The sequence below is a fragment of the Stegastes partitus genome, unplaced genomic scaffold, assembly GCF_000690725.1.
Source record: "Stegastes partitus isolate 25-593 unplaced genomic scaffold, Stegastes_partitus-1.0.2 Scaffold883, whole genome shotgun sequence".
NCBI lineage: Eukaryota > Metazoa > Chordata > Actinopteri > Pomacentridae > Stegastes > Stegastes partitus.
Genome location: NW_007578614.1, coordinates 78,791 through 88,219, shown reverse-complemented (window position 1 = coordinate 88,219; position 9,429 = coordinate 78,791). Strand labels below are relative to the sequence as shown.

Here is a 9,429-nt window from a genome sequence, read left to right as displayed (position 1 = left end):
GCTTTAATTGTATTTGTTACCGATGTTTAGATTAATGGAAGATTGTCTTGGGACATTTAACAAGTATTAGAATGTAAGTTTAAATCAGGTTTTGTCTATGTCTTTGTCTGAGAGCTACGAAGATTTCTAAATCAGAAATGACTATATCTCACAAACAGTTCTAATTTGCTGCTATCCTACTCTCATGTAAGCTGAAACTAAGCACTTTTAGGGAGCATCCATCATTTTATCTTACTGAATTTACTGAATGTGCTGGAGCACAAAGTCTAAATAACACTAAAAGAGTAACTGTCAATTTAATGTTTTTTCGGCATTTGCAGTGATGGCATACGTCATCAGTGTATTGTTTCTAAGCAACCCCGACACAGGAAGTGTATCTCTACGAGGTTGCGTCTGGGATTCTTTGACTATAACCAGCCCCGCCGTACCAAGTGGGCCTTGAACTGATGAATCTTTGGTGACTTACATACCTCTGTGGTGCTCTTGCATGGAATAAATTCTCATCAGCAGAACCCCAGTGTCTTTGATGGCCGGCAGTTAATCTCCTGTGTGTGACCTGTTCACATGTGTTGCACCTGGACAAGCCTTCTGGTCTTGCAGTGTTTCTCCTGTCTCCTTGAGTATGGCACATATTACCTGGTTTGAACACTGAATCCTGCATTCTGCGATGCTGGGTAGCCACCTCACGTCTGTGATGTGCCCGCATTTCATATCTGCGACACGACCACATTTCAGAAGAAGTGTTGCTGTGCACAGAAGTAGACTTTCTGTTTTGGCAGACAATGATTACTTTACTTACCAACTTGTTCACCTCTTCTTTCAGATGTGCCTTGTCTGATTTTGGCGTGGGTCCATCTACTTTTTCCACTGTCATTCCAGTGTTTTGCATTGAATCAGACATTTTGCGATAGTGGGCAAGCAGTTGATCCCCGAGATGTTTACACAGTGCCCTCAACACCTTTTCTCTTTGTTCCACTGGTCTCCAGAGGTGCATCTGCTTGGGTCTCTGTTCTGAGGTGTTCCAGTGGTAAGTTTTGCCTTGGAGACACTTTCTTCCTCATCCTCTGAATCTGCTATGTTTCTGTAGTTGGCAAGCAGTTCATACCTGCGATATTTATGGAGTGCCCACAAATCCACAGAGGCAACAGCTGTCCTATGGGATCTCTGTGCATCAGGTGTAGCAGAGGTGTAGCTGTCTGACTCTTTTCTCTGAGGTGTTCCACTGAAGGTTTGTGCCTGATGCACTGATGGTTTGAGCTTTCCAATGGCTGGTATCTTTGCTGTTTGCGCAGGGTCCACAAATCAGATGAATTCTTGTTTCTTCTTACGGAAACTGCAATGGTGGACATCTGTGGGGACATCTGCTGAATCAGATATTTTTCTGTACTGCACCAGGATTTGATACCTGCACATTTTGCGCAGTGCACACAAACTGGAGGTATCCTTTCTTGTGTCGATTCTTGCGTTGTAAGTGTAGATATTTTGTCACCAGCCATTTTCTGATATCACTCATAAACTGGACATAGGCCCCTGGGCCTTGAGTTTTATACATGCTATAGACTGTGAATTAAACTGTGAAAAATAGAATTTAATTTCTTTGATTATTGGTTTTCAAAAATTGAAAAGAAAAAACAAAACAAATCCTCAGATACAATATATTGCCAAGTGTCCTTAGGTGTTATCTATATTGCCAAAAATTGGGAGTTTTATGCCACAGATATGCTAAGTACTTCTGAGCCATGCTTCATTTTATTACATTGAGCAATGAGGTTTTATTTTCCTTTCTTTTTCCATCTTTTTCCCCTCTCTGTTGTGTTAACACTGCCTGCAGCCCACCTGAAAAGTCATTGAATTTTGGTTGCATGACCGTTGGTTGCAGTTGGGCCAATTTATTTTTGGCAAACTTTGGCATGTTCCATCCATCCATCCATTATCTTACACCACTTAGTCCTCATTAGGGTCGCAGGGGGGCTGGAGCCTATCCCAGCCGACTTAGGGTGAAGGCAGGGGACACCCTGGACAGAACCCACGCTGCACGGGGAGAACATGCAAACGCTACGCGAACCGGCAACCTTCTTGCTGCGAGGCAACAGTGGTACCAACTGTGCCACCTTGCAGCCCCACTTTGGCATGTTGTATAAAGTAATTCTGAGGAAACATCACAATTCTCTTGGAACATTTCATGGCATTGTCCTCATTGAATCATGATCTGTAAGAGGTAAAGAATATAACTGCACAAACTATTGATTGAAATGGTTAGTAATGGAGTTGTTATTGAGATATAAACAATGTTTATTGGGATTTTTTGATTTCTGACACAACTGGATAATTAGACATGCCACGTCAAACAGGTGGAATTGATCCAGAAATATCATTGCTGTTCCTGAGAAACTAACATAACAGGAGGATTAATGGAACATATGATCCCTCAAGTTGGACACCTCTACCAGCACCTCTAAAACTCATTACTTAATCCATTGCATCTTGTTTCATTTACACTCAAATAGTAATGTGAGGGTTACATGTGGAGATTATTTCTTGACTCTGTGACACTCTTATCTTGTTGTCACTGTGCCTTCATCAGATAACTAAACGAGAAACTGTGAGACACAGTGTGTTAATTCTGTCACATACGATGTGTTAATTCAATCTTACGTAGCTTTCGAAGTGTTGGTGGGTGTATTTTTGAACCTTGGAAGAAGCCAAACTGCTTCTACAAGTCGTTATGTGAGGATAAAGTAATTGTTTCACAGCTTTAGCTTGAGCACTTAAAGCACCGACATGAGAGTGTAATTAATCTTATTTTCTAACTCTTCTTCAGGAAGAAACACAAAATAAGTGTATTTCCCCTAAAGGTACTAATAGAATTATGCATTCTTTTAACATCTTTTCAGCATCGAAAGTTTTCCTGCTACAGGACATATATTTGCAGAATAGAGTGTTCTTTTATAATCCAATTCTGTGTAAATGATTCAGTATCAAACAGGCAATAATATGAGAAGGAGTTTAATATGACAAGTGCTTCCTGTTATGTGAACCCAGAGCAGAGTGAACATCGGCTCGCTCAGATGAGGACTAATAAAGAGGTGAAATACAGTATAGAAAAATTATCATTTTATCTTAAGAAGGGCTCATAAACTGTGTGACATTAATCTGTGCGGGAATGACCCACTGACAGTAACCATAAAGTCTCTCTGTTATCCAGACCACAGGGAAATATGAGTTTTTTTTTTAATAATCCCCAGTTATGGATTCAAGTAGACAAAGCCTAAAGGTCATTCTGATTCTAGGTTTAAAAAAATAAATGAAAGAAGCTTATTTCCTTTTCTTTTTTTCTGAAGTGAATGATTTTGATGAATATAGCTGTATCGTTACCTTTAGTGATAATATCTGCTCGGCATTGATGCATGCAGCTTTTCACAAGATAAATCCACATGATGATTATATACAGGTTTGTGTGCTTGCCCCTCAAACTTTGCTCATTAAAACTTCTGCACTTTTTTTTTTTTTTTTTAAACTTATTGAGCTGGCTATCTGTCCAGATCTCTGTGCCTTCCAAACACGGCAGTAATTGCTGTCAGTTTCTCTGCAGATAAATAAACTGATTGCTCTCCTGGCCCACTCACGGTTCTGAATATATGTGCATACAGTATCCATTCCTGGCGGGTCCGTTGGAATTAGCATCGGTTTGCTCTCACAATGGAAATGCTGCCTTTTGCAACGCTTCTATCAGATGTTGTTGAAAGAAAGCCTACCAGCCCCTGCACCCCGCAGCTGTCTGAATAATGAAGTCACCTATCCCTCTTGGCTGCGGCCCAGGCGTAAAAAAAGTATTGTCAGCATCACAATGAGAACGAACGAGGGTCCCCGGCTCGGGAGACGGATGTGGTGTCCTTGTCCATCTAACACCCTCCAAGCCCCGACACCACCCCCCCTGCCTGCAGCCCCCTGCCACACACACACACACACACAAACACACACACCTCACTCATGCACCCCTGCATCCTCCAGCAGCCCATCACTCACTGTCACCCTGTCATCCACTCTGAGGGAAAATGAAACCTTTAATGCGGGCTAACCTTCCTCTGCACCTGCTGCAAAACGCTCAGGAGCTATTGTCTAATGCTCAAGCATGCAGCAACAACACACATACTGTACGGCATGTGCACACAACTGTAACACTATAGATGTGCTGTGACTGTGGAGGGTCACGTAGACTAATCACTAACTTAAGTTCACAACCCTGATTTTAAATGATAATCCACTCAAAGTGTATTTTGCTAATATGAAACTCTCACTCATGCTTGGCTTCTTTACACGGAAGTTTGGATTCGAGGAAATGACTTTGACTGTGTATCCAAGATAGTCTGTATATTAAATGCGCAAACTTCTAAACCTACAAGAAGTGATTGTTTTAAACCTAAAATGTAGATTTTTAGGTGCAGCTCCGCTAATTCAACTTCAGTTTCAATCATAAATCCAAATAGTTATATGTATCATTTTACCATGAGGACTCATTACTTTGGCCACGTGGGCACAATCCGCTTAACCACGTAAATACAGCTAAGCCACATACAATACTTTAGCTCTCAGTTTCTGCTGTGTTCACCTCAGTTCCATCGAGTCTGGTATGAATCGACTTGGCAGACGAGCCTCTGTGGCACAGAGCTGTAACCCACTGCACTCCATTCATTCTATCAGGTGTGGTAACATTATTTTGCAGGTGTTAAGTCCAAGGAAACCCAAACCGCTAGAATAATAATTTCCCAGTTCAGGCTATTTCCTGACATAGGGGGCTGAGAGACATTGCACCAGCAGTGTGTTTGTAAACCTTGTCGGAAACCAGAATAAGATATTACCTTGGGAGGGCTGGAGCGGTCTTCGTTTAGAGGACACACAGATGATGCATTGCTTATATGAAATGATTAGAGGCAAAGAAGCATGACATGGTGGCAAGTGCAGGCAATCTCTCAGGGTAAACCAGCTGGAAACCAAATTAAAATAGGCCTTTGGAACATGCGGGTTGGATAGCATGGCGAACCTCAGTAAAAAGGACTTTTCACTTCCCATTGCGTCCCAAAATGCACAGTATATCTGGGCTGGAGGATAGTAGAGAAATAGATTGGACACACAAGGAAGCCTCTTGTGAATGCTACAAATGTATTCAGCTTTTAGGATAGACAGCACTTTTTTAGCTCACATCCTGCTGCCCAGTGTATGATATCTATGTTGAAAGGAAGGGAAGTCAGGTTTTTCATTCTCATTGTTGTCATTTTACCACTACCAATGAGAAAATTGATGTCATTATTGCAACTTTAGCTCACTGGAAAAAGGACATTTTATTTTTTCAGTAGTCAGTAGACCCTTTCCGCTGTAGACATTTTGGCGATTCATTGCAGAAAAAGCACTCGTGTAATTCGCACAATTTAAAAATGACTGGATTCCATTTGAGCCAGTTACAGGGACCCTGTCCTGGGCATGCTTGGCTCACTGTTGTAGTTAAAGGTGCAGTAAGCAGAAATCTGGACAAGGAAATTTTTAAAAAGAACTAAAACTAAACAAAAAAGGTGCAAATTGAAAATGTACAGTCCTCATCCTGCAGCTCTTCTCTCACTGTTCTAAGGTCCTTCCATCAGGTGAGCGCCCACCTCAGTCCTGCAAAAATAGTCAAGCCAAAAGTTGAAATTCTTTCGAGACGTCACTCTGGAGTCTAAACGCAGCTTTTCCGTATAACCCAACGCACCAGCACACACTGCTCTTACTTTAGGCTGTCTCACCTGATCTGGGCGAAAGGCTCTGTGATTGGATAAAATCTCCTGTCATGGGCTAGATTTTCTAAAGCCAGAGAACAGAGCCAGGAGGATGTGTAGAAGTCTAATTTTTCAGACCACTTGAATTACAATATACTGAAAAGTTAGTATGGAATTTCTTTTTTTACGTGATCGTGTGAAAAACACTGCCTACTCTGGCTTTAACAGGACTGGAAGTCAATAAAACACCTTTGTTATTCTTACTTTGAAAAGTCAAACTATCTTCCACGTTAAAGGTCTGCAGACTATTTTAAGAGCCCTGTCCACCTTACTGTGGTTACTGTTGCTACACATATACAGTTCATGATGTAGATTTTTAACCCTTGAAATCATTTCAAACAATCATTATTTTTAGTCATAGACAAAAAAATAAAAAATAAATTTTTATTAGCAAATGATAACTGTTGTTGAGAGATTTTAGCTGCAACAAACAGTAGCTCCATGAACAAAGTGAAAGCCCTCCACCTAGGTTGAGTTTGCGATGTTTCCACCTGGATCATTTGAAAATGTGAATCCAGTAAAACATGACCAAAATATGCATTAGATGGAGGCATACATGATACTCTCCTGAGACTGAGGTGAAGGCTGCTCGCCCCAGTGATCCTCTTATAACTGGTCACTAGAGGATGTATGAGACCAGTGCAGAATCTTCCAATTCTGGTGCAGTCGATACGCTATATCCTTTATCCAACCATTAGCCAGGTCGCACAGGGATGGAGCCTATCCCGACTGATATAAAGGAGGGAGGCGGGCTACACTCTGGAGAGGTGGTCAGTCCATTGCATATTGACTACACCAAGTGGTCATGGGCGATTTAGAATTGCCAATCAATTCTTTGGACTGTGGGAGCAGCTGAAGCACCAGATGCAAACTCCATACAGAAAGGCCCCAGCTGACCAGAAGGTTCAAACCCACAACCTAGTTCCTAGTTCAACCTTGATCCATCACATCATTAAAAAATAAAAAATTACCATTTCAACAAATGTCTTTGGAAGTACTTTGACATTCAGAGTTAAATCTAAATTTATACCGTATGCCAACAGCACATCAAAAGACACACATACTGAAATCATTCTTCCAAATGTGCCACACTGCTGGCAGAAAATAAGAAAAAAAAAAAAAGTTGTTTTTTTTCTCCCTGAGCACAATCACTGGAAAGCTTTCTGTGCTTTCTGAAGACCTACTATCCAGTGGGTGGTTTGGAACAATTACAGTGCACATGGCCACAAACCTGATGGAGGCTTGAGGTGGTTGTAAGAGCAGGCACAACGAAAGGCAGGCAATTGTACTGCTGTTGTTAGCAGCTGGCTTTACAATAGTACAAAAGAAAAAGGTGTGTTTTGATGTAACACACGGGCAAGTACAACAGCGAAGCGAATGTTGACATCAAATTCACTGAACTGATAAAGCCTTGGAAAGAGAAGAACGGAGAGGCGGCTCATCATAAAAATGATTTTATTATCCTAATTGTTATCAGAGGACGGATATCAATTTTTCACTTTTTACAATATATTACTATCATTAGACTGTTTTATACATTGTTTTATATATTAATAACTTTCAAATAATTTTGTACATGCTTGTGGGACTGACATTCCCTGGTCAGATGAAGCAGAAAAATGAGGAAAAAAAGGCACATGATTGCTCCTGTCCACAGTGAGCAATACGGTCCAAAGAAACAAAGAACTGTAGTGGTTTGTGTGAGTGCAGGTGAAGTGTTTCCCGACCTGATGATGGGTAGCCTGTTTGAAGCCTATTACATGTCTTGTCAGGGCAGCACAATATGTCCAAAGCAATTTTCCAAATCGCAGCCCAAAATAATCACTTTAATGTGGTAATTGATGGCAATTACATCTTCTGATTTGCTCAGATGCAGTCAGAAAAAAAAAAAAAAAAATCAAAAAAACACACGCACCCACGGCCTTTGTCATCCCCAAACATCTGACAGTTTTACAGTAGAAACAAAATAATTACTGACATGTCAGACCACCTTGAGACGCTGCACCCAGGTGACTTGTTCTATACATGTAGCTGAATGTCAGAAATGTGGGCCATTTCAAACAGTGCAGCTTGCCGTAAGGTCTGGTGTGAACGCGCAGCTCAGTGGGACACATGAATTGATCATATTCTTCTTTAAGACTCAGTGTTGGAAAGCTCTGTGGCCTGAGGGAAGCTCAGTGTGCTGTGCAGTCTGTAGTGTGAAATAGCACACACTAGCACCACCGGTCCCTGCTCCTTTTTGAACTGTCCACAGTTAGAGATCCAACTGCGTCTTCAACCATTGCCCAAAATGTCTCGGATTGTCTGCTGGCTTCAGTGCCTGGGATGCTTAATCCAGTTTCGTATCATCCACTTCTGACCAGAGCACCTCTGGACCACCAGACGAAGGCCAAAGTTGGCGTCTTTGGACATTTCTACCTCCAAGCATCGACCAGTGTCCCTGCTGATGATTGGACCATTCTGCAGCAAAAACACAGGAAAATAAGCGTAAATTTGCACAGTAACCTACAAGAGAAACAGATGGTTGGTTCTAATTCCTGTCATGATATCAATTCTGTACATAATGCATGACTGTCTTCTCTTACTTTATGCTCCATTAAATGTGAAGTGCCCCAGTGATGAAGATCAGTGTCAAAAGATCTGATCATGTCTTTTCTTTTTTTTACCTGTGTAAAGTCCCACAGTCTCTGGGAAATCCTCGAGACAGCATCGCATTTTTTCAGGCTGGGAGTACGTCCTCTGCCATCATCAATGAGGCATTTTGTGTCAGGCAGGAAGGTGGTCGACCCCAGGGGTCCAAGCTGGAGAAGCCCCTCCGTGGAGTAGCGGGCGAGCTGCAACACAGAGTTAAATGATGTGTTACGCTGCCAGACTCCAGCGCTGTAGTAGCTTCAAATAGCAAACACTCAACTTTTTAGAGGGCATCGGTGGAAAGCATGAGCCCTGAAATGTGCTTCAGTGTGGAAATGTGACTGAACGTGGTTTGCTGTGATGCTGTTTAGCAGTTCTGTGCAACAAAGACAGGCTGCAGAAACTACAAAGGTAGCGGAGATGGAGAAAAAAAAAAAAGAGGTTTGAGGTTTTCGGGCTGATTGGCAGATTGTGCACCAGATAGATTGTTATAACTTCAGTGTTGTTTTACGCATTTGCATTTTACCCCTCAAAATATCTGACATGGTGTGATCTGATGATGGTTAGGACACAAACTGTACCAGAACAAGGCTGAAATGCCTAAACTGGCTGCATCCCTGCATTGCTGTTTGTCTGTCTTTACTATATTTCAGTCTATCTCTTCTGCAAAATGCCAAATAATAATGAAAAATTGCCAATTGACCAGCAATTGACCAACAAATACCACATTTCTATCAGCTTTTTTTGTTACTTATTTACAGCACATGCCACATAGGAATTCAAGGAATCTCCAATTTAAAACAATAAGTACTATTCATTTGAAATAGAAAGTTTGAGAACTAGTGTAACTGCAACATAAATTTGACAAGCATCAAAAACTGAGAAGACAACAGATATGGTAAGCTTGCTGCCCTGAGAAGAGTTAACTAAAATGTTATTCTCTATTTATTTGTATTATTTAACTGTGGCAGTGTTATTTATGGTCGAT

At 41.4% G+C, this 9,429-nt stretch overlaps 1 protein-coding gene across 1 annotated transcript in view; it reads right to left on the bottom strand.

The window, feature by feature from the left end:
- Positions 1-7,248: 7,248 nt before the first annotated feature.
- galnt9 (polypeptide N-acetylgalactosaminyltransferase 9) overlaps positions 7,249-9,429 on the bottom strand; it is a 74,875-nt gene continuing 72,694 nt past the window's right edge. The window contains exons 9-10 of the mRNA XM_008293399.1: positions 8,477-8,644; positions 7,249-8,270 (exon numbers count right to left, since the gene is read on the bottom strand). Coding sequence (XP_008291621.1) covers positions 8,124-8,270; positions 8,477-8,644 — 315 coding nt within the window. The 3' untranslated portion in view covers positions 7,249-8,123. The remainder of the gene's footprint in view (positions 8,271-8,476; positions 8,645-9,429) is intronic.